Genomic DNA, 24,477 nt, shown 5'->3' with positions numbered 1-24,477 from the left:
CCTCTTGACTACTCAATGTGCTGATCTCCTGCTTGAAGGCACGGTAAGATACTGCACTTGACTGTCCGCAAAGCACCCTAGGACCTAGGTATCTTAGGCACGCATTAGCAATAAGAGACCCGGGCAGCTTCATTCGACAGGATCTGCACTCCATGATTTACCAACCATGTACGTCCAATCAGCGTAGGTACCTAGGTAAGGTATTTGGTTCCGAGCGCTCGCTTACGATAAGAGTGACGGAATACGGTTGCAGCCTACAGCCTTGGACCCGACAGTCTGGGAAGCGGTGTGCAAATCAATTTATTTCACTCAATCATCCTGGGAAATTAGTGAGAGATGTACGGAGTAAGTTGTCACTCGTCACATGCATCAAAGGTACGCAAAGTTTATTTTGCTGCTACGAGCCTACGTAGTTGTACTTGTTACTAGACTAGGTAATCGGTAGCTGCGGAGTATCTCTGTAGAAAGGTTCGAGACGGGGGCTCTCAAGACCGAAAACTCCGCATACAACGAAGTCGAAGGCCTAAACCTATCAGTCAATGACAACAATCTCTGATTGTTGTCCTACGCGCACGGTGCGCTCTGCCTAGGAGGGCAGATCCAAAGTTTCCGGAATCTACAGATATTTATCTGACAACATTAGCCCTTATTTGGTAGAAAGTGATTCATCATTTAATCCTGTAGCTGCACCTCTGCTACAGTGTGCTGATTGATCCCCAATTGCCTGAACTTTATTGTCAATGGTTCACATGATTTTGTGACTGACTTCTTGATTTTCCAGGCTCAGGTTGTAATCTTCACCAAGGCATGGTATGATTGTGGTTGGTATTTTTGGTCCCCTTTCCATGGACCTATTCGAGACAGTCGACGGATAGGTAGATACAGGCCACAGTAAGCGACAACTGTGATCCACTTCGGAGCGGATGCATGCAACGTCGTGGGCTCCAAGCGGTTGATCCAGAGAAAAATAAGTTAGGTTCCTACTACGTATTAGTAAAAAAGATAATTCTTCGGTAAACTAGGTACGGAGTAGATACTTAGCAATGACATGGAGCTTGCGAATTAGTAATGAGATTCAGCGTTGAGGTTCACGGGCACTAGGAGTAGCATCGTAGCAGAAGTCCTCGAAGAGGAATGACATCCGAAAAGCTTCGGATCCTTCAACCAGAGTGTTGGGAACACGACCATATAAGCTGATTAGTTGAGTTCTGAGTGGCAGAAACTAAAAGAAGTTTAGCAGTAGGATTACGCCTTGATGGGTGATGACAACGAGGATATATTGAATACGGAGTACAGTAAGAGTCGAAGTCTGAGAGATGGCATCTCTGATTCATCCCTACCGCACTTACCTGATACTTACCTAGTGAGACTACCAAGTAGGTCTCACCAGACTGACCATAACAGACTGTACTCATAATTATTGTGTTCACTGCTCCCAGTATCTGCCAAGATAGGTACCTAGGTTTGACTCTGGACTCCGTCGGGTAGTTAGTAATACCTTACTGCTCATCCAGGCCTGAACCAAGAGAGTCTAGCTGCGGAAAAATAATCCACTGCAATTGGACAATTTGACTTTGACCAAGAGTGGACGACGGTCCGCGTCCCGCCCGGAAGTCATTTTTTGGTTCTTTGTCCTTTTGACTTTGAGCGGGAACTCTGGTGGTTTTGGTGGGACCCAGGAGATACCCATTTCGAACAAAAACAATCAGAAATGAAATGAAATCAGAACCCCTCCTTACTACCTTAGTACTATTGACGGAAACAGTTACGCTATCTTTTCCTCCGAAGTTTAGTACAACCCTTAGTTCCCTTCGATATCCAGGATGTTGGTAACCCACTCTTTTCCATTGTCGAGTACTCACTACCCACTGTACCTGGACCGCGAGAGGACGTAGAGACTACAACCTAAATAGTCTTACTAGTGGGGACTATCTTTAACAGTTGGCAGACACAAGTCATGATGACGGGATTCTACGCCCTTAACAGTTCAAAGAACAGAGAATAAACGAGCCATATTGTCTGGGAAGGTATTCCCCAAACCAACAGTACCAGGGTTGACACCCGCTAAAGCGGGTTTACCGCCATTTTCCTCCATACGTCCTTGCTAGTTTGTTGGCACTCGCAAGTGCAAGGTTGCTTTCAAATTTAATTTTCTCTGTGCGGGCCCGAAAACCTGGGTACTGATGGGCCCTAGTCTCAAGTAAGAAAATGTAGAAAAAGTATGTTTTAAGGCTTTAAGTATAGATATCACATAGATACCAGACCAGGAACTGCCTGGATGTCTTCTGTACAGGGTCGATGCGTGAGATGAGCATACTATGTCCTTATGCAAAAGGGAGGTACATACATGGGTCGTAGGTCTCCCAGGATGCAGCCCCCTGTTGATGCACTGAAGTCTGTGGAACGCTGCACCTGAATCTGATCCCTGACTAAGTAGAGCACTGTTGAGGGCCAAAATATCTACTAGTCTCAATCAATAGCGATGGGAACACTGTCTTTGAGGCATTCATATTATTCGCTATTCGCTTGATTAGAGTTAGACAAACAGCCATCAGAGACCCTGTCTAATCCTACGACTAGTGGAGTGTGCTTTGGTCCTCGAGCACTAGAGAAGAGCAATGTGGTCAGATCATGGAGCATAACCGAGAGTTCTCCTGGAAATTCAATCCAGAAAAAAGTCTCTGAGTAGCGCTGAAAATGGTTCCGTCGTCTGCATTGGCAGTGTCTTGGTTGCGTCGTTGATAGACTTACAATAGGTCAGTCAGTTGGTATTAGGTTGGTACCTTGCTCCATAGGCAGTCTCTTCCTTTGACATCATGATAATAATGCCTCTAATTATAACTGCCCTATTATTATTATATTCTTAATCATTTTGTCTGATTTTACCATCAACTTGCCCCTTTTCATACTCTACGTAGCTATTTAATCAACTCGTGCACTAAAGGCTATGTAACCAACCATCAGACCAGCTTAAGTATATATCGAATCATATCTCTTACTCATACATGAGACAGAGTACCTCATCTACCATACCTTGCAGTCCCTCTCTCTTCTTCGTTCTCTCTGTTTCCACCCTCGCTGAACAAATTGGCGCCTCAGGCTGACCGATCAGTCCAACACTGGGCCCTTCCCAACCGCCCCGCCTTCGCGCCCGTGGGCCTGACGGGTAGGGAGACAGCGGTTGCACAACCTTAAAGCCTTGGTTGCTGTGCTTTGCCTTACTCCTTAGTCCTTTCATCTCTTCTTCAACTTCGCACTGTTCTCTTCGTTTGATTTATTTATTTTCTTCTTTTTCTATCGTTATAATTATCATATTATGGTACACTTTCTTTGTTTTCCCCTGTACTAAATAATATTTCATTTTTATTTATTTTTATATTTATTGTCCTTCTCCGTCATTTACACTTCTTGCATTAATTTACCGCCCCTCGCTCCATCTCAATAGGTTCTTCCTTGATCGTCCATCATCGATCCATGGTTGATCTTGATTCAATAATCCATTAGATACATTGACCGTGCTTGCCTACATCCAGACGATAGAGTCCATTGAGCCAGAGTCCTGCATGGTCGCGTCGTGACTGTTCTTGTGTGGTTACTCAGAGGCTTGGGTCTTCCGCGCTGAGGCAGCCGCGGCGCTTCAGGTCTGTTGTCACCTTTTGCCTCCCAAATGCTAAGCTGACCACCTTCTGATTCTGTCGTTGGGTGTTCAGTGCAGCTGAGTTCAAGAGTGCCGTGTATCGCGGAATCTTACGTATTCTTGCTGCGTGCGTGTGTTGTGTGTGATGATCCTATGTGTTTCTTTCTCACCAAAAAGACCTCTCGCGCCCTTCGATCAACTTGTCCATTCTTCTATGCAGTCTTTCTGCAGCCGCTGTGCTCAGCCTTGTCCTCCTTCGTATATGTTCGCTTTGATCTGTGATAATAGCCACCATATCTTCTATCGCTATATTTCTCCACGACAGATTCCTGACGAGTCAACATTGTGTTTTCCTTCTTTACCCTCGCCAACATACTATTCTCTTTCTTTTTTTCCTTCTTTTCCCAAATTCGATTGGCCCTCCTCGACCTGATGTTTCTCAACGGGCAGGGTGGACAGCGACCTCCGACGGTGGCCTCCCCGCCACTTAACATTCGCGGATCTATTTCGACAGATTTCAATGCCTTAGGCCGCTCAAGAAACAACTCTGATGCCATGGACATCTATACAATCACAGACAGGGGGCCGGCTGCAGAGAGAGACCCGGCCGCTGGTCGTTGGCATGCCAATGGATCCCCAAGCATTAACTCTACCAGTAGCAAGTATATCACTCTTTCCCTTCTTCCTTTTCCTCTCATATTCTTAATTTCCCTCCCTTTGCCTGTCGTCAAAGCTGTTAATATTGCAAATTCGTTACCATTGGGTGACTAATATACAACCTTCCTTTTCCTCTCTTCTCCCTTTAGGAATCCTGACAGATACCCTTGCTATCAGGAGAACGGACGAACGTATCATGGATACCGCAAAGGAATCTACATGTTGCCGTGCGACGAGCAGGAGCAGGATCGTCTAGATATCTTCCACAAGCTTTTCACTGTGGCGAGAGTCTCGGACGGCTTGATCTATGCTCCTCATCCCACCAACGGCCGGTTTCTCGATTTGGGATGTGGGACAGGGATTTGGGCGATCGATGTGGCCAACAAGTATCCAGAGGCCTTCGTCGTTGGGGTAGATCTGGCCCCCATACAGCCTCCCAATCATCCGAGAAATTGCGACTTCTATGCGCCGTTCGACTTTGAATGCCTTTGGGCTCTTGGGGAGGATTCGTGGGATCTGGTTCATATGCAGATGGGCTCTGGCAGCGTCGCAAGTTGGCCCAACCTCTACCGGAGGATTTATTCCCATCTTCGTCCCGGTGCCTGGTTTGAGCAGGTGGAAATCGATTTCGAACCCCGTTGCGATGATCGCTCTTTGGAAGGCTTGGCTATTCGACAATGGTACCAGTTATTGAAACAAGCCACAGAGGAAACCATGCGGCCGGTCGCCCACAATTCGCGTGAAACGATTCGAAATCTGCAGGAGGCCGGATTTACTGAAATTGACCATCAAATGGTTGGACTCCCTCTCAACCCTTGGCATCAGGACGAGCATGAAAGAAGAGTGGCTCGTTGGTATAACCTTGCCATCTCGGAGAGTATTGAGACGATGAGCCTGGCTCCTTTCAGCCGTGTGTTTGGTTGGCCTATCGAACGAATCAAGCAAATAGCAGCCGACGTCAAGTCGGAAGCTTTCAATAAAGAAATTCATACTTACAACATACTGCATATATACCAGGCTCGAAAGCCCCTCGCCAATTGACCGAGACCAATCTTGCATCCTTCTATCCTGTCAGATCATGGTTACTAAACTGCGCGCCATGAATACGGATCTCCACCCTCGGATTGAACCACCGATCGTGCTTAGAAAACGATCCAAGCAATCTTCTTCCTTCATCTCGCTTTATTCTTGTTATAAAACTGTACTAAGCATTTCAGAGAGCAGTGCGACCCACACGGCACACACCCTGCAAACCCACAAACATCAGAATCTCGGTCGCCAACTCCCATGACTGGCCCTCCTTCCTCGTTCAATTCCAGATTCATGCGCACGCGGAAACCTCTGAAAGCTCGCATGAAAATTCTGGAACGAAGGCTTACCCCGTTTCCTGTCCGTCAGAAAGCCCGATTGTTGGCTTTTGAGGACTTTCTAAACGGTCAAGACATACATCATACGTAACCCAATTTCGGTGCCGCCACATCACAACCAATGCCGCGGAAGTCATAATCGACTGACATCATGGCACCAGAGACATGGGATTGCTCTGATAAGGACACTTGCACTGGTTGGACAGAAGAAGATAGGAGCGAACCAGATCTCGCTGAGAGGGAAGGACACAAATTCCCTTTCTGTTTTGGCCGAATGGGTCGCGATAGTTGCACTGCACTTTATAGCATGTCCTGGCGTTCTGTAGGGAAGGGACGTCGCCGTTTACATTGGCTTTATACCCAGATCACCTTGCCTTATTGTCTGGACGGCAGTACATCCCTCTTGCTATTGATTTTTCCACCCTTTTGGTCTCTTTTGAAGATGAATTCTTGGAAGAAAATCCTGGCTATAATGATATTGATGACACGGCACGAGCGGCTGCCTTCGTATGAAAAGACACCCAGCCAATATATTGGATATGGTCTCAACTCATGCCCTAAACTTGTGGTCAAAACTCTTCGAAGATTCACCCTTTTTGGGAATCCTTCGAAAAACCCCCAAATCTTTAGTTCCCGTCCTGAAATATGTGCCGTCAAACGCCGTAAAATGCTTTCGTCAAATGTTGCAGATCCCCCAAAAGTTGCTGTAATGACCATGAGTGTTTATTACAAAACATAAGAGATCAGCTTATTTCCGCCGGCCTCTTTGACCTCTACCAGTACCGGGCTTCCCACTTTCTTTGTCTCCGTCTCCATTGGAGTTCATCCACTCCCGACCTGCACCGGGACTCCGGCGACGCATCGTCCCCGGCCCTACGGCCACTATGTCCTCTTCACTTTCGCTGTCAGAAATGTCCAGGAGGACTGGCATGCGGAAAGCTTCCATCTCGCCGTCCGCGCCACTCTTTAGCGGTTCGATGGTGAGGACATCGGGGACTTCGTCTTCCTGGTCGAGACGCCGTTGGTGGATCTCCTCCGCCGGGTGGATGTCGAATTCATCCTCCCGTTCCATGTACTCGACATTTTCTTCGACTTCGCCGAAATCCGGCGCCAGGGCGGACCACTTCTGTGGCGTGACGATGGACCACGTGTATACGCAGCCGGATTCTAGGCCACAGGCGACTACCATGGGGCGCGACGGGTGCCACTCGACAACGCCGAGCTCCTCACGGGGACCCTCGAGGATCTTGACGAGGGAGCCGTGGCTTCGCTCCCAGACGTAGATGTCCGGATTCATAAATGTGGAGGCAGTGACGAATTCGCCGGTAGAGGAGAAGGTGACGTGGTTCCAGCTTAGGCGGTTGACCACGTCCTGGAACTTATGTTCCACTTGTAGTTTGATGTTCGCGGGCTCGAGGTCGATTCCTAGTTGCGACAGGTCTGGCATGATGATGGTTCGGATTACGCGATCGGAACTGTTGATGAGCAAGTCCCGGCCGTTGCTTGCCAAACGGAGGAGTATGACCACGCCGTTACAGAGCCGCGTCGAGTGGATGGTCGTGCAGGTCTGCGTCTCGATGATGTTGATCCAGCCCTTGGATGTGCCTGCTATAATGTGATTCCCAAATGCGGAGAAGATTGTGACGCACGTCGAGTGCTTTGCATCTTGCGCGGCTTGTTTGGCGGCCACGGCTGGGTCGACTTCTTCTGAGGCGGATGGCGGAGGACGAAAAGGAGCGGACGGGAGTATTCGCTTGATTGGTTTCGGGGACGAAATATCCACGAGGACTGGTTGGTCTTCGAAAAGTGAAGCGACGAAGAGTAAACTACAACCATCCGACATGCTTTAGAGACAGGTCTCTAACCCCTGTAGGAGCAATGGACACTCACTGGTTAAAAGGATGTAGTTCTGCAATATACACAGGTGCCTCGAATCGGACAGTGCGCACACGGGAACCATCTTTCATGTCCCACAAAATGCATTTCCAGTCCTGGGAGGAGCTGAGGAGGTATCGTCCATCTCTAGACCAGCTATTCCTTCTTATCAGCACGACATTCTCTTGGTAGACTCCGCAGGGGAGTGATTCCTACCTGAGAGATTGGATCTGTCTGGTATGACCGCGGAGTTTCCGCGCAACTCCATTCGTCTCTATATCAAAAATAACCACAGTACCATCCACCTATAGAATGAGGTGTCAATAAGGATCCGAGATTGGTGAGCCGAAAGGAAGAGGGTTGTACGCACTCGTCCGGAGGCAAGGTAATCTCCTTTGCGATTGAAGCGCAAACATGTCGCATGCCCGCTCCCTGTCGCTCGTTAGTCAGATCGCATTGAGAAAGTGGAAGGAGCGCCGACGGACTCAATTTCTCTGTCAAGGTGTCGGGATAGTCCTGGGCGAGGACGAAAGGATCAATGAGTGATAAATTCATTGTGGTTTACTAGCGCGTTTCAGGTGAGAACAGAGTGACTGCAGTTAAGGAAGAAGATTTCCCAGCCTGAAGAAAGGCCAGGAGGGATGATTGTGAAGGATTCATCCAGCACCCTCAGTGGCTAGGTAATCTGCGAGCAGAGTCGGCGATAAGAAGTGAATCAGTCTCTTGGCTGGATTGTTATATGAGAGGGCAGTTGCTGGGCGGTCAGGTGCAATTTATAAGTCATCAGCAAAATTCATAGGCTCTACCACATGGATAACATTATTGGATGATTCTGTATTACAAATCTCATTTTTCTGCCATCTGCCAAGTTTCTATGATTTAGCGTTGCGGACTTTTAGCGGGCACCGCGCTAGTGCTGTTGGCTGCGGCTCAAGAAAACTCGTGCCCCATCCGAACTGAAGTGACATCCAACCGTCTCCCTTTCATCGTCTCGACACGCTGCTTGCCCATCCCTCAACCCTCTAGATCATCGCGTCTCGTATCGCGATATCTACCTGTCTCTCATCGAGCTATTGACCTCGACGTACTCGATCGAGATATATCTTTTCCCGCCCTTTCGCCCCCGAGTTTCGCGGATTCGGGGACACCAGGTCGCAGGCGCCCTCGTGGCAAGGGCTGCCAAAGGCCTCAGCCGGCCAGCTGCTTGCAAACTCTTTCATCGTCGCTCGAGCACGCTTGATTGTTAACGCTCTAGTATCGCTTGATTTTGCTTTGTGCGACTCGGATCGTTCGTGTCGTTGATCGCTAAATCGCCTTCGTTTCCTCGAGTATTACATCCACACAAGACGACCGACCGCCACCATGTCGAACGTTTACTTTCCCTACTCTAAGGCGCCTTTGCGCACCATCAAGGAGATCCAGTTTGGACTCTTCTCTCCAGAGGAGATCAAAAGGATGAGTGTGGTGCACGTTGAGTATCCCGAGACGATGGTTCGTACAACTTGTCTTCTGTTGACTGGGGCTTGTGGTGTGGGATGACTGACAGGTCGAAACGATAAACAGGACGAACAACGGATGCGGCCGCGGACAAAGGGTTTGAACGATCCTCGCTTGGGCACGATTGACCGGCAATGGAACTGTGAGACCTGCGAGGAGGGTCAAAAGGAGTGTCCTGGGCATTTCGGACACATCGAGCTGGCGACTCCAGTCTTTCACATCGGTATGTTATCTGTCTATGAATCCACTGCAGATGCGAGAAGCTGACCCTATACCTTAGGTTTCTTGACCAAAGTCAAGAAACTCCTTGAGACTGTCTGCCACAACTGTGGCAAGATCAAAGCCGATACGGTTAGTCATCCCTAATTGGGATGGCAAATCCTAGGTGGCATGATATGCTGACATAGAACCAGTCCGACTCCAAATTCTTAGAAGCCCTACGCATGAGAGATCCCAAGCGACGTTTCGACCATATCTGGAGACTCTCCAAGGATGTGTTGATCTGTGAAGCAGACCCTCCGCCGGACGAGGACGAACCATTTTCGAAGGAGAGCTCTAAGCCTCTCCGGAGGCATGGTGGTTGCGGTAACGCCCAGCCCACGATTCGTAAGGAGGGTATCACTTTGGTTGGAACATGGAAGCCCAACAAGAGCATGATGGATGAGGATGAGATGCAGCAGCCGGAAAAGAAAGTCATTACTCCTCAGATGGCCCTGAATGTCTTCCGCAACATTTCTCACGAAGATGTTCGCATCATGGGCTTGAGTAATGACTATGCTCGTCCTGAATGGATGATCATCACGGTTCTGCCTGTCCCCCCACCTCCTGTCCGTCCCAGTGTTCTCGTCGGTGGCAGCACCAGCGGCCAGCGCGGTGAGGATGATCTGACTTACAAGTTGGCTGAGATTATCCGAGCGAACCAGAATGTCCAGCGGTGCGAACAGGAAGGCGCTCCTGAACACGTCGTACGCGAGTTTGAGTCGCTCCTGCAGTACCACGTTGCCACCTACATGGACAACGATATCGCTGGTCAGCCGAAGGCCATGCAAAAGTCGAACCGACCAGTCAAGGCTATCCGAAGCCGTCTAAAGGGTAAGGAGGGTCGTCTTAGACAGAACTTGATGGGCAAGCGTGTCGATTTCTCCGCTCGTACTGTCATTACTGGTGATCCGAACCTCTCTCTTGACGAGGTCGGTGTTCCAAGAAGTATTGCTCGAACTCTGACCTACCCCGAAGTTGTCACTCCGTACAACATCGAGAAGCTGCAGCAGCTTGTGGCCAATGGCCCCAACGAACATCCTGGAGCGAGGTATATCGTCCGGGACAATGGTGAGCGTATTGACTTACGCCATGCCCGAAGAGCTGGTGGTCAACAACTGCTGTATGGCTGGAAAGTCGAGCGGCATCTGATGGATGGCGATATCATTCTGTTCAACCGTCAACCTTCCCTTCACAAGGAGTCTATGATGGGTCATCGTGTCCGTGTTATGCCGTATTCGACTTTCCGACTGAATCTGTCTGTCACCACCCCTTACAACGCTGATTTCGATGGTGACGAGATGAACTTGCACGTTCCTCAGAGTGAGGAGTCTCGCGCTGAGTTGAAGCAGCTCGCCTTGGTCCCTTTGAATATCGTGTCTCCCCAGCGTAACGGTCCCCTCATGGGTATTGTGCAAGATACTCTCTGCGGTATTTACAAGATTTGCCGACGTGATGTCTTCTTGACCAAAGAACAGGTCATGAACATTATGTTGTGGGTTCCAGACTGGGATGGAGTTATTCCTCCACCAGCCATCTTGAAGCCTAGACCTAGGTGGACGGGAAAGCAGATGATAAGCATGGCTCTTCCATCTGGGCTCAATTTGTTGCGTGTGGAGAAAGATAACTCTAGTCTGGCAGAGAAGTTCTCACCTTTGACAGACGGTGGCCTGCTTATCCACGGTGGACAGTTGATGTATGGAATGTTCTCCAAGAAGACTGTTGGTGCTAGCGGTGGTGGTGTCATTCACACAATCTTCAATGAGTACGGGCCGGATACTGCGGTGGCTTTCTTCAATGGTGCACAAACCATTGTCAACTACTGGCTGCTGCACAATGGTTTCAGTATAGGCATTGGTGATACCATTCCGGACGCGATCACGATTCAGCGAATCGAGAATTGTGTGCGAGAGAGGAAGAAGGAAGTCGAGGCTATCACAGCAAGCGCTACGGAGAATACCCTGGAGCCCCTGCCTGGTATGAACGTTCGAGAGACCTTTGAGAGCAAGGTTTCGCGTGCGCTCAACAATGCCCGTGACGAAGCTGGTAGTGAGACTGAGAAGAGTTTGAAGGATCTCAACAACGCCATCCAGATGGCCCGGTCTGGATCTAAGGGTTCGACGATCAATATCTCTCAGATGACTGCTGTTGTGGGCCAGCAGTCCGTCGAAGGCAAGCGTATTCCTTTCGGATTCAAATATCGTACTCTTCCCCATTTCACCAAGGATGACTACTCTCCGGAATCTCGCGGATTTGTGGAAAATTCATATCTGCGTGGTCTAACCCCAACCGAATTCTTCTTCCATGCCATGGCCGGTCGAGAAGGTCTGATCGATACTGCTGTCAAGACTGCCGAAACTGGTTATATTCAGCGAAAGCTGGTTAAGGCCTTGGAAGAGGTCATGGTTAAGTATGATGGTACTGTGAGAAACTCTCTGGGTGATGTGATACAATTCATCTACGGAGAAGACGGTCTTGATGGTGCTCACATCGAAAACCAGCGGGTTGACATCATCAGATGCTCTGATGAGAAGTTCAGGGAGCGATTCCGTGTGGATCTCATGGATCCTGAGAGGAGCCTGGGACCTGAAGTTTTGGAACAGGCCAATGAAATTGCTGGTGATGTTGAAGTCCAGAGATATCTCGACGAGGAATGGGAGCAATTGCTCAAAGATCGGGCATTCCTTCGTACTGTCGCGAAAGAAGATGATGAGATGATGCAGCTTCCCATCAACGTGCAGAGAATTCTTGAAACTGCCAGGAGCACTTTCCGGATACGAGAAGGGGCCATCAGCGACTTGCATCCTGCTGAAGTCATCCCTCAAGTCCGTTCACTACTGGACCGTTTGTTAGTTGTGCGTGGCGACGATCCGATCTCGTGCGAGGCGCAGGAGAATGCTACCTTGTTGTTCAAGGCACAGCTCCGCAGTCGCCTTGCATTCCGCAGACTTGTCACCGAGTACTCGATGAACAAACTCGCTTTCCAGCATGTCATCGGTGCTATCGAGAGCAGATTTGCTAAGGCTGGTGCTAACCCAGGTGAAATGGTTGGCGTGCTTGCCGCTCAGTCTATTGGTGAGCCCGCTACACAGATGACCTTGAACACTTTCCACTTTGCTGGTGTCTCGTCGAAGAACGTCACCCTTGGTGTTCCTCGTCTCAAGGAAATTCTCAACGTTGCTACCAACATCAAGACGCCATCTATGACTGTTTACCAGTTGCCCCACAAATGCCACGATAAGGAGTCTGCTAAACAGTTGCGAAGCGTTGTGGAGCATACCAGCCTGAGATCCGTTACAGAAGCCACTGAGATCTACTACGACCCGGACATCCAGACCACGGTCATTGAAAATGATAGGGATATGGTCGAGTCCTACTTCATCATTCCGGAGGATGTCACAGACGCCTCTTCTCGACAATCCAAGTGGTTGCTTCGTATCATTCTCAGTCGGCCAAAGCTCCTCGATAAGGGTCTTACAGTGCAAGATGTCGCTGCCAAGATCAAGCAGGCTTATCCCAAGGATATCGCGGTTATTTTCAGTGATAACAACGCCGATGAGCAGGTCATCCGTATTCGTCAGATCCAGGATTACAAGGAAGACGAGGATGATGAGGACATTGAATACGATGTCACTCTCAAGAAATTGGAGCAGCATCTTCTGGATACTCTCACTCTCCGTGGTGTCCAAGGGGTGGAACGGGCTTTCATTAACGAGAAGAGCAAAGTCCGTGTTCTTGAGGATGGCACCCTGTTTGCGAGCAAGACCGATCCGCTCTGCAAGGAGTGGGTTCTTGAAACCAGTGGTTCTTCCCTTGGTGAGGTCCTGGCTGTCCCTGGAGTTGACGCTACTCGCACGTACTCGAACCAGTTTATCGAGGTCTTTGAAGTCTTTGGTATTGAAGCTGCCCGTACGGCTGTGCTTCGGGAATTGACCCAAGTGCTTGCCTTCGACGGCTCCTATGTCAACCACCGGCATCTGGCGCTCCTGGTCGACGTCATGACGGTGCGAGGTTATCTGACACCGGTCACTCGCCACGGTATCAATCGTGCTGACAATGGTGCCCTGATGCGGTGTTCGTTCGAAGAAACGGTGGAGATTCTGCTGGAAGCTGCAGCCTTCGGAGAACTCGACGACTGCCGCGGTGTGTCGGAGAATTTGATCCTGGGACAGATGGCCCCGGCTGGTACAGGAGAGTTTGACCTCTACCTTGATCAGAATCTCCTCAATACTGTTGTGTCGAACAATGCACGATTCGGAGTTATGGGAACCATTGGGGCCAAGGATGCAATTATTTCCGACGGCGCTGCCACACAGTACGATACTGGTTCGCCCATGCAGGAAAGTGCGTTCATCGGTACACCTGACCCAGACTCTGCGTTCTCGCCCATTCGCCAGGCGGGTGCCGAGTCTCCTGGCGGCTTCACCGAGTACCAACCTACGGGTGGCTTTGGAGGTGGTTTCAGCCCCGCTGCTACAAGCCCGGCAGGGTATTCACCCAGCAGCCCGTTCAGCGCCAATCCAACGTCTCCTGGGTACTCCCCAACTTCAAGCTATTCACCTACGTCTCCTGGCATGGGCATCACCAGCCCTCGTTTCATGACGTCCCCTGGCTTCTCTCCTGCCAGCCCATCGTTCGCTCCGACCTCGCCCGCATATTCACCGACGTCGCCAGCATATGGACAGGCATCCCCGACGTCTCCGTCCTACTCTCCCACATCGCCAGGGTTCTCACCAACTTCGCCCAACTACAGCCCTACGTCCCCCAGCTTCAGCCCGGCTTCTCCTGCGTTCAGCCCTACGTCGCCTAGCTACAGCCCGACCAGTCCTGCTATTGGTGGCGCCGGTCGACACCTATCTCCTACATCACCTACATCTCCCAAGTACACGCCTACTTCTCCTGGCTGGTCTCCTACGAGCCCGCAGACGTACTCACCTACGTCGCCTAACTTTGCTGGATCGCCGACGTCTCCGGGAGGTCCGACCTCCCCTGGATACAGTCCTACGTCCCCGGCCTTCAGCCCTTCGTATGTACCCTCATCTTCAGCTTGATTGATACGTGCGCATTTGACTAACATTCTTGTTCAGGTCTCCTCGCCAGTGAGATTAGCAAGTGCTTCGGCTACTTCTTTATGGTTTCCGTTCTATTCCTGTATCATCATCCATTCTATCGAACAATCCATAAAAAAGAACACATTCTGCATCTGATGTCGCGGACTTGGTTGGTTATTTCATCCTCAATATGGGCGCCAGCAGCCTTTCTCAAATGTATGCCTTTTTTTGACGTTTCAGCCTGATTGCTTTTTCTCTTCGATAAATTTGAGCCACCCTGCTGAAATTGTGATACATTCTTCTGGGCTGGCGATGCATGTTGTTCTCATTCGTTGCACTCCCACTTCCCTTCGGACCTTCGAAATACCACGATGGCTTTAGAACTGAATGGTTTGTGGATCATCGTCTCGAGTTGGCGAGTGCTTTGGTCCCCTCAAGGACGTTGTTAATGATTGTATTACTGCCACACTGCTTGTTCTTTTCATGTACACAGCCTAGCCTAAAACGGATTAAAGGAATGGATAAATAAACAGAATACTATTCTTGAAAAGAAGATATTAATCAGCAATTGTAGAAAATTTGTCGCAGGACATGATTATTCTTGTGATAAGATGACATAGTTTGCAGGCACGACATGTGTGATGATAAGTCCATCGGCAAAATGAAGCTCCGCAACGCCAGGTGGCCCGTTCCCGCGTGAGCTCATAATAAGCTGGGCCAGCTTCCCCCGAGACATCGAGACACATTTCTGACTGTTGGCGAGGTGGATCAATGTCCAGTAAATTGTGAGAAGAGGAATCGCAATGTGCCTCTTATTGCTCCCAAATACTACCAAGATTTGCCAGGCAACATGAAGAACCTATGGCTATGGCGTTTCCTGCCTCTGGCGCTCCGTAAGTATCCACTCCGTCAACGGTGGTGGCACCGAGCTTCTCATACTGATGAACAGCGATCATTCTCTAGTGCTGCTGCAGGCACTCGCGGTTGAATCGAAAGTTCAGTCAGAGAGTGGTCATACATCAATAGATGTGACTTCCGAAGCAGATCAGCATGGAAGCCAATATGCGGGTGAAGCTGAGGGGTCTCAGATTTGGCCCGGACATGGTAAGAAGCTATTGATGCCGATGTGTGAGCATGATTGAAGGGCGACTGACATGGTCTGCTTATAGAACGTGTCGAAAATGCCCTCAGAATCCTCCATGGAATCAAGATTTCAGCCGCCCGATCTGAGAAGCCATCTGGTCTAGTCGGATACGCTCTGCATTACGCTCAACAGGCGTTCCGCATCCTATTCATGAATGCACCTCAATCGGAGACAAGTGACAAGCGAAGAGTCGATCCGAATGTTGTCAAAGCCGTCAGAGAACTCAAGCTGGCTGCCGAAGAAGAGAATCCCGATGCGATGTTCCTATTAGCGGAAATGAACTTTTATGGCAACTTCACACATCCGCGCGATTTCAAGCGCGCTTTCCATTGGTACCAGAGCCTTGCTTCCTTGACTGGGAACAGTACAGCGCAGTATATGCTCGGTTTCATGTACGCCACTGGCATCGGGGACGGGGTGGAGCGCGACCAGGCCAAGGCATTGTTGTATCATACGTTTGCTGCGGAAGGAGGGGACACGAGGTCGGAGATGACGCTGGCGTATCGCCACCACGCTGGCATCGGGACTCCCAGAGACTGCGATCAAGCGACGTATTACTACAAGAAAGTGGCGGACAAGGCGATTCAGTGGTATCGGTCTGGGCCGCCCGGTGGCTATAGCATGGCTCGTGAAGCTTATCGGTGGGCAGACGAGGAGGGTGGCGTTTATGGCGAGGGTGCCAGCGTCTCAAGCTCAGGGCCTAACGCACAGCGTGATGGGGTCCAGTCTGGTACCGAGGCCAGCTTGGAAGACGTTCTGGAATACCTGGACCTCATGTCGCGTAAGGGGGAGCTCAAGGCCACGTTTAGTTTGGGGAAGCTACACTACGATGGGGCGCGAGGCTTGCCTCGAAATTTCCGAAAGGCAATGAAGTACTTCAAGCAAGTAACGAGACGTTACTGGAATAAGGACGGGTCAGTCAATCCCAATCACCCCATGGGGATCGATAAACTTGCCTCGAAAGCAGCCGGCTACGTTGGAATGATGTACCTGCGCGGCGAAGGCGTCGAGCAGAATTTCAACAACGCTCTTACCTGGTTTAAGCGGGGACTGGTCAACGGCGACTCGCTCTGTCAGCACGAGATCGGACTCATGTATCTTCATGGGTATGGTGTGCCCCAGGACGCCTTCAAGGCCGCTGCCTATTTCAAATCGGCTGCCGATCAGGACTTTCCAGCATCGGAGACCAGACTTGGAGTTCTATTCCTGGATCAGGGAGATGTTGCCACAGCGACGCGGTATTTCGAGCTGGCTGCTCGCTGGGGGTCCATGGAGGCCTTCTATTACCTGGCAGAGTTGTCGAACAATGGCATCGGCCGGCAACGACACTGTGGCATGGCCGCATCGTATTACAAGATGGTCGCAGAGCGTGCCGAAGCGATTCATTCGTCGTTTGCCGAATCAAATGCCGCGTATGAGAATGGCGATAAAGAAGCGGCTTTGATCCCAGCCATGATGGCTGCAGAGCAAGGCTACGAAAGCGCTCAGGCAAATGTAGCATTCCTGCTCGATGGCCAGCGCTCATTGTTGTCGCTCGACACTATTCTACCTGGGGTTAAGAAGCCTCGTCCATCTCTCCTTCGAAACGCTGCTCTAGCGCTGATCTACTGGACACGTTCGGCGAAACAGGCGAATATCGACTCGCTGATCAAGATGGGTGACTACTATCTCAGCGGAACTGGCATCGGAGCCGACCCTGAAAAAGCTTCTATTTGCTATCATACCGCTGCCGAGGCCCATTACAGTGCGCAGGCCTACTGGAACCTTGGCTGGATGCACGAGAATGGAGTCGCCGTGGAGCAAGACTTCCACATGGCCAAAAGATACTACGACTTGGCGCTCGAAGCAAATGCAGAAGCTTATCTGCCTGTGAAGTTAAGCCTGATAAAGCTGCGGATGCGCAGTTATTGGAACAAGATTACGAATGGAAAGGTCAACTCCATTCAAGAGGAAGAAGGTGGGTCCCGAGATGATTTAACCGCTTTACACCTGTTTACATGCTGACCGGATACCGCAGAACAAAAGCCTCGTCGGACATTCAAAGAGTGGATTGCAGCGTTTATTGAGAACAACGAAGAGGAGGAGGCCAGTTATCACTCACAATTGTACAAGCACGCGGAAGATGAAGATGACATGCTATCTTCGAATCCAGACGCACGCCATCCTGATGAACACCGTCATGACGATGGTTACTATGATGACCTCGAACTCGACATTGATGAGAGCGTCCTGGAAGGCCTCATTATTGTCACCTTGGCCGCCACATTACTTGTACTTGTATACTTGAGGCAGCAGCGAAACAGACAGAGGCCGAACGAGAATCCAGGTGCCAACCCAGCGGCAGTGAACAATCAAAACGACCGCGGGTTTTTCCCGCAGCCAGGAGATCCGGAGTTTGCTCAGTGGGTTGCCGGTGGTGTCGGACATTAATAAACGGGACGAATCTGCAGGAGCTTATCTAATTGTACATTCTCTTAAGCACTATGTCATGCTCATAGAATAGTCGTGGATCTCTAAATATCAGTATCCGTTATCTTATCGGGTAGCAGCTCTTATCGATACACCCTTTTGATCAACTTCTCCACACGACCTAAGAGTGCATTCTGCAATCAAAATCCCAAGCCAAAGTGAATCTTTTTCGAATCGGCAAGCCATATGTGAGGATGTGATGCGATGCAGAAGTTGGACGCTCGTGCTTGAAAATGTCATCTGTCAACCTGAACGGAAAGCGACGTCGCATCGAAGCTGCCGCTTCTTCACTAGCGAAGCCGTTCAAGTCACCTCTCCGCAAGCCAGTAGAGGGCACTGTGGATAATGAGAAGGCCTCCAACAACTCTTCCGTCAATACTGAAGCTGAAGGACAAGAAAGACAATATGTAGATGGAAAAAATGCACAGGAACATCTTACGCCGTCGTCTTCCATCTCTTCTAAACCAACTTCTCTCACAAGCTCTTCTCCCGCCTCGCCAGTCCCGAGTTTGCAGAATCGAAAACGAAAACCTACTACAAATCAGATGACTCCATTAAAGAAGAGCTTATTAGTAGATCCTGTCATCTCAGAGCTTCAAAAGGAACAAAGAGCTCTACAATCCAGACTCTCTGCTCTCGGCTCTGAACTCGATACTGTGCAGCAAGCTCTACGAATTGAATCATCGACGAAAGATGCCGAGCTCGAAGCTCTGATCCTCAAATGGAAGACTGTAAGCCAGGAAGCCGCTGAAGAGGTTTTCGAAGGAGCTCAAGAGCGGGTCGCTCGGATGGGGGGTATGAAGGCTTGGAGAGAGCGGATGCAGAGCGACAGCGCGAGGTGGGAACAAGAGGAAATGAATTCGTGGCATGGAAATGCCGAAGTGGAGGGGTTTGAGATGGATGAAGGCGAACTGGAGCAGCGGAAAGCTGAGCTCATTGATGAAGTTGAGATGCCCCGAAAGGAACAGGAGGCGGGTACTGGGGGAGAGACGGCTGAAGATGAGGTATGCGTGGATGGAATGTCGCTTTGACTGGACGAAGAGGATGCTAACACAATATGCACAGGAATTTACAATGGACATTATGCTGAAGACGCTGAATATTGACTTGAAGATGATCGGATATGATAAGTCGACTCAACGCTGGATTAAATAATGACTTCAATGACTTTTATATGGTGGCGTCGTTCAAAGATCTATGTACTCGGCCTGCGTTTGTACGAGTACGGACACTTGAGATTCAGTCATTTATCTCCAGCAATTTGTCCAGTGCTAGGCAGAGACGCGGCTCATACCGGGTTCGTATCATCGAAATGGTCTACATACAGAATTTCGAGTGAATGGGTTTCCTCTCGTGTTGCATGCTTCCGCCTCGTATCTTTCCAAGACCATCTCTCCTTTTGACCTTGGTGTTGTCTTGACTCAGATAGGGAATACCTTCCGGAGGTTTGACTAGCAATCTCGCGGTTCGCCGAGCATCGGAAGCGGCTGCTTCTTACAGATGGATTCAGGATGTGGAGATTCAGGATGTGGATGGCACTAAGAGTAAGGCCAGAAGCGTCATGATCCACCGGAGGTATCAGGCTACAAGGTCAACACTCGTAGTCCACCCTGAACTTCAGGGCATGTTGAAGATCGTGAGATGCTGGCATCGATGAGGCTGAATGTCTCTGCTGTTCTTTGCTCTATCTTCTTTATCAGTAACATACCTGGCGACGGATCTCGAAGACTTACAACCCCTATTGCAGGCATTGTCGCATATGTTCCTCAAGATTGCTGGTGACACCTTGTTCTGGTAGTTCAATGACGAGGCATATGCAGCGGCTTTTCTTGGGGAAAGATACGGTTCGTGATATCTGACCCTCTACATATTGATTACATCAAAATGACCCGTCTTGTACTGATACTCTCGTAACGATGGTTTACCAGCAGCTCAGGGGATACTTCCCTTGTTTGTGGACAATCTAGTCACGATTCTGAAGCAAGCCAGCATTGCCCGCTCTCTCGGTTTAATGCTATCTATCACCTTAGTATCCTACAAGGATACAAGTGCCGACGCCCTACAACGCCCATCCAATCGGCCATCTTCAGTCTGCGTGGAGAATCTTACACACCAACTGAGGCGACAATCGGACTTTTGTCCGCTGATCACCACGACTAGCCACCTTCGTGCGGAGAATGGAGCTTGGCAATTGGCTTACAACAATGATAACAAAGCATGATCTGAGTGCCAAGAGATAGAGTCCTTGCGTGTTATCTACCAGCAGCTGATAACAGTATACTCTGCAGTATCTTCTCAGTCGTATTTAAGCTATCTGAATTGCGGCAGGAGGATCCCTATGGGAATGGGTAGATCCAACCCGTCAATTTTCGACACTACGCCGTTTGCTTGCATTCCATCCCAGTTGATCTTGCAACCATGACTGATACTAAGAAAGCCGAGCTGGATGTGCGATGCTCCCACAGTTTGGACAAAAAGGATGATATTGCACCTGGGGAGATACGAGACATTGGAGCAGACCTCTATGCGGAGGTGGAGCAATTATCGCCAGAGGAACTGGAGGAAGAAGGGATCAGAGTACGGAAGATGCTAGATCGCAGGATCTTGCCGATTGTATGCCCCAATCGGATCCACGGCTAATTGCGGTGTATGATTCACTGACAGTTCGCCTGCTCAGCTATACTTAACCTATGTAATGCAGTTTCTGGGTTAGACATGCTGCTTCACTTGGACGATGCTTGAGGAGACCTGCTCATTCGTGATGCATAGACAAGCTTTCGCTCAACTACGCCTCAGCTTATACTCTCATTCCAGATCTCGGTCTAGAAGGCCAGAGATATTCTTGGGTCGCTGCTATTTTCAACTTTGGGTATCCCGGACCTTTCCTCATACAATGGAGCCGACTTCGCTGACCCCGATAAGGTACCTGTTCTGGGCAATCCCGGCGAATCTCCTGATTCAACGATTGCCCCTAGCGAAGTATATGGGTGGAGTCATCATGATTTGGGCCGGTCTCGTTATTGCGCATGTCGGCGCTAAAAATTATGCGGGTATCCTAGTTCTGAGATTCCTGTTGGGCATGGCAGAGGCATGCGTCAGTCCGTGCAGTAAGTTCCGATAAATTTTGACATCCATCACCTCGGACTAGGAGACTGACTAATGCAGTGATGAACTTCACTTCCATGTTCTACAAGAGATCTGAACAGCCCCTGCGTATGAGCCTCTGGCTGTCTGGCAACGGCATGGCCACGATGATCGGAGCGCTTCTCGGTTTCGGACTGGGCCATTCTCATAATACCGAACTTCATAGCTGGCAGCTCATCTTCCTCACGATCGGTCTGATGAACTTCGCCACCGGTTGTCTCTTCCTCTGGCTGATGCCCGACTCACCGAGCTCCGCAAAGTTCCTCACTCACCGGCAACGCGTTGTGGCTGTTCAGCGAGTATCAGAGAACATGATCGGGGTCAAAACCAAACAGATCAAGCCGCGTCAGGCCCTCGAAGCGTTATACGACCCCAAAGTCCTCTTCTGCTTAGGAATTGGAATTTGCTGCGGCGTCATCAACGGCGGCGTATCGAACTTCGCCTCGGCGCTCATCAAGGGTTTCGGGTTCAGTGGCATCTACGCAACCCTTCTCCAGCTCCCCACGGGTGCCATCGAAGCCGTCGTGGTGCCTATCTGCGGCCTGGTTTCAACCTACGTCCGCGACTCGCGCTGCCTCGTCCTCGCCGTGGTATGCCTCATCCCGTTCGGCGGCCTCCTCGGCATCCGGTTCACCAGCCTCGACCACAGATGGACTCTGGTCGGCTGCACCTGGCTGCAGTACATCATCGGCGCACCAGTCATCGTGTCTTGGAACCTCTTAGCGACAAATGTCGCCGGACATACCAAACGCTCGATGGCCAATGGCATGTGGTTCACCATGTACGCAGCAGGCAACGTCGCTGGCGCCAATATCTTCTTCGCCCGTGAAGCGCCCCGGTACCACTCCGCTTTGGCAGGTCTGCTAATATGCTACGCTGGCATGATTGTCCTGGCACTTGCGTCGTACGTGTACATGAAATGGGAGAATCTGCGGAGAGATCGCAAGACGTCACCGGAAGATAGTCCCTCGCGGCGCGAGGAAGCCGCCATTCTTGATGGGTTTAAGGACTTGACCGACATGGAGTCAAAGAACTTTCGTTATGCACTATAAGGCTTTGACTGGAGATGTTCAAAGGACCATTCAGTTCATCTTGTAGGCCGTCTTTTCATAATAATTGTATTCGTTGTCTTTGATGCTGGCCCAGTCAGATCACGAAGGATGGGATGGTGGAGACCGCGGACGGCTAAATGCAGAGTGGGGCGGTGGAGCCAGGGGCTTGCCACGTGATGATAGATGCGGAGCAACGCATGTGGCACGGAGAAAAGTCCATGTCTGATACGGAAACACGTTAGGTGGAATGGAAAGGACGACTATCAAATGGTTGGTGACTGCTCTTCTGAGTGAAAATTGATGTGATGAAAGCTCCTTGGACTTTGTGGAATCATGAATTGTTGATTTATGTACATGCAAAATCATCTAAGCTTCATGTCATACAGTCCCTCCACCTAGGCCTTCTCGACGTACTGGTCGAAGATCTCGCGGATGACCTTGGCGCTCCTTTTGGGGATCCTCTTTTGGTTGTTCTCGTAATCGACAAAGGTGACGCCAAATCTGGTCTCGTAGCCTTCGGCCCATTCGAAGTTGCTGCATGGGGAAGAATATCAGTCAGCCAGCTGGTTCGGTACGTCTGAATGTAAGACAAACTTACTCCATCAAGCTCCACGCCATGTAAGCCCGGACATTCACACCGTCCAGCGTGTAGGCGTCTGCCATGGCGGCGATATAGTCGCGGAAATATTGCACACGGAACTCGTCGTTCAGTATCTGGTCCACGGACAGGTCATTCTCGCTCTTGAGACTGGTGCCATTCTCAGTAACGTAGATCTTGGGATAGTTGTAGCGGTCGCTGAGCCATTTCAGCAGTTTCCGGAACCCAACGGGGTGAGGTCGCAGCCAGGGCGACTGTGTCTCGGGACCGATCCATTCGCCGTTCTTATTCTGCAAGAGGATCTCCAGATTGCCGGCGACGTCCTCGGGGTCCGGCTCGCCTGTCTTGGCTTTGATGTAGTTGGCGCAGTAGTGGTTCATGCCGTAGAAGTCGTTGCTGCCATGGACAAGGGCGATATCTTCGGGGGTCCAGGTGGGCAAGCGGTCACCCAATTGTTTGATCATGCTGTCTGGATACTTGCCGTGATAGATGGGATCAGCGAACCAGGAGATAGCGAACTCGATCTTGCGATCACAGGCCTCGACGTCCGCGGGGTTTTCGGGATCCCAAGGCTCAGCCCAGTCACCTGGAATTTGATCAGCAGCTACACCATTAGGCAATGCGCATGGAGGCCAGAGCTCGTACCATTCAATGTGATGCCAATCTCACCACCGTCTCTGGGCTTGAATTCTTCTCTGTAAATCTTTACCGCCGCTCCGTGAGCGACAAGGATGTTGTGGCCGACAATCCAGGGCTCGCGCGAACCGTCGCCCACGGGACTCTTGGTACGGTCGCTGGTCCTGCCAGGGGCGAACTGGCCCACATTGTATCCGAGCACACTGCTGCACCAGGGCTCATTGAAAGTAATCCAGTACTTCACTTTTGAGCCGAAAGCATTGAACATTATGCGAGCATAGTTGGCAAAGTCGGCAACAAATTCTTCCTTGTTCAGAAGGCCACCGTAGCGCTTGTCAAGCGCATCGGGAAGATCCCAGTGGAAGAGGGTAACGAGCGGAGTAATACCCGCCGCGAGCAAGTCGTCGACGAATTTGACATAGTGTTGGAGACCCTTTTCGTTGACAGGGTCATTCCGGCCACCGAGAGGGATGACACGAGACCTGCATTTTATGATCGAGATCGGGTCAGCCGAAGTCCGTTCTCTCAATCAGTGTCCGGAGGCTGTGCAAAGACGCACCATGAGATAGAAAAACGGTATGCCTTTGCACCACACTCCTTCAGCAGGGCAATATCCTCGTGGCTGCGGTGGTACGAGTCGCAAGCCACATCACCAGAGGCTCCACCGGCTATTTTGCCGGGAATTTTGCAAAATGTATCCCAAATAGATGGGCCTCGTCCATCTTCATCCACAGCTCCCTCAATCTGGTAGCTAGATAACGAAACAGCACCAACAATTAGTTTAAGCCAAGTAAAAGAGAAGACATTATGCAGTACATACCTCGCAGTTGCGAATCCCCAAAGGAAGTCCGGAGGAAGAGTCGAGGTAGTGGTGGAGCCCATGACGAAATGGATATCAAGGGAATGGTTCGAACAGCTTTCTTTTCCGTTCAGTGGATCGGGCAGCTACTGAAAGAAGCACGGGTATGTCTTGAGAATTTTTCCAGGACGACAGAGGGCACCGGACGGATATTTAAATCTGTCCTCCTGGCATTTCGAGAGCTCTCCATCGAGCGATGGAGGGGTGAGCGGGGAACCGCCTTGGGGAATCAA

General features: G+C 50.3%; 7 protein-coding genes across 7 annotated transcripts; 5 read left to right on the top strand and 2 right to left on the bottom strand.

Annotated features, from left to right (window-relative positions):
• Positions 1-4,069: 4,069 nt before the first annotated feature.
• Aud_008100 (class I SAM-dependent methyltransferase) lies at positions 4,070-5,335 on the top strand (the record flags this gene model as incomplete). Its single annotated transcript, XM_043292984.1, has 2 exons — positions 4,070-4,299; positions 4,444-5,335. 2 exons carry the CDS (start codon positions 4,070-4,072, stop codon positions 5,333-5,335), a joined length of 1,122 nt encoding a protein of 373 aa, XP_043148919.1.
• Positions 5,336-6,409: 1,074 nt separating this feature from the next.
• Positions 6,410-8,091, bottom strand: Aud_008099 (Set1-mediated histone H3-K4 methylation subunit Swd1; the record flags this gene model as incomplete). The annotated part of the gene is made up of 5 exons (XM_043292983.1): positions 6,410-7,487; positions 7,552-7,692; positions 7,753-7,841; positions 7,907-7,968; positions 8,022-8,091. 5 exons carry the CDS (start codon positions 8,089-8,091, stop codon positions 6,410-6,412), a joined length of 1,440 nt encoding a protein of 479 aa, XP_043148918.1.
• An 807-nt stretch (positions 8,092-8,898) lies between these two features.
• Aud_008098 (DNA-directed RNA polymerase II core subunit RPO21) lies at positions 8,899-14,342 on the top strand (the record flags this gene model as incomplete). The annotated part of the gene is made up of 4 exons (XM_043292982.1): positions 8,899-9,027; positions 9,100-9,256; positions 9,314-9,384; positions 9,447-14,342. 4 exons carry the CDS (start codon positions 8,899-8,901, stop codon positions 14,340-14,342), a joined length of 5,253 nt encoding a protein of 1,750 aa, XP_043148917.1.
• Positions 14,343-15,192: 850 nt separating this feature from the next.
• Aud_008097 (ubiquitin ligase complex subunit HRD3) lies at positions 15,193-17,916 on the top strand (the record flags this gene model as incomplete). Its single annotated transcript, XM_043292981.1, has 4 exons — positions 15,193-15,235; positions 15,306-15,446; positions 15,512-17,443; positions 17,504-17,916. The coding sequence occupies 4 exons, from the start codon at positions 15,193-15,195 to the stop codon at positions 17,914-17,916; spliced, it is 2,529 nt and encodes an 842-aa protein (XP_043148916.1).
• Positions 17,917-18,188: 272 nt separating this feature from the next.
• Aud_008096 (putative DNA repair protein Dds20/Mei5) lies at positions 18,189-19,110 on the top strand (the record flags this gene model as incomplete). The annotated part of the gene is made up of 2 exons (XM_043292980.1): positions 18,189-18,959; positions 19,021-19,110. 2 exons carry the CDS (start codon positions 18,189-18,191, stop codon positions 19,108-19,110), a joined length of 861 nt encoding a protein of 286 aa, XP_043148915.1.
• A 1,263-nt stretch (positions 19,111-20,373) lies between these two features.
• On the top strand, positions 20,374-22,151 carry Aud_008095 (putative MFS allantoate transporter; the record flags this gene model as incomplete). The annotated part of the gene is made up of 5 exons (XM_043292979.1): positions 20,374-20,568; positions 20,633-20,663; positions 20,725-20,824; positions 20,878-21,062; positions 21,121-22,151. 5 exons carry the CDS (start codon positions 20,374-20,376, stop codon positions 22,149-22,151), a joined length of 1,542 nt encoding a protein of 513 aa, XP_043148914.1.
• A 395-nt stretch (positions 22,152-22,546) lies between these two features.
• Positions 22,547-24,267, bottom strand: Aud_008094 (glycoside hydrolase family 1 protein; the record flags this gene model as incomplete). Its single annotated transcript, XM_043292978.1, has 5 exons — positions 22,547-22,685; positions 22,750-23,335; positions 23,395-23,867; positions 23,945-24,136; positions 24,206-24,267. 5 exons carry the CDS (start codon positions 24,265-24,267, stop codon positions 22,547-22,549), a joined length of 1,452 nt encoding a protein of 483 aa, XP_043148913.1.
• Positions 24,268-24,477: the final 210 nt, after the last annotated feature.

Source organism: Aspergillus udagawae (genome assembly GCF_001078395.1).
Source record: "Aspergillus udagawae IFM 46973 DNA, scaffold_6, whole genome shotgun sequence".
In the NCBI taxonomy this organism is placed as follows: Eukaryota; Fungi; Ascomycota; class Eurotiomycetes; order Eurotiales; family Aspergillaceae; genus Aspergillus; species Aspergillus udagawae.
The sequence above is the reverse complement of the archived record's forward strand: the minus strand, read 5'-3'. Positions and strand labels throughout refer to the sequence as shown.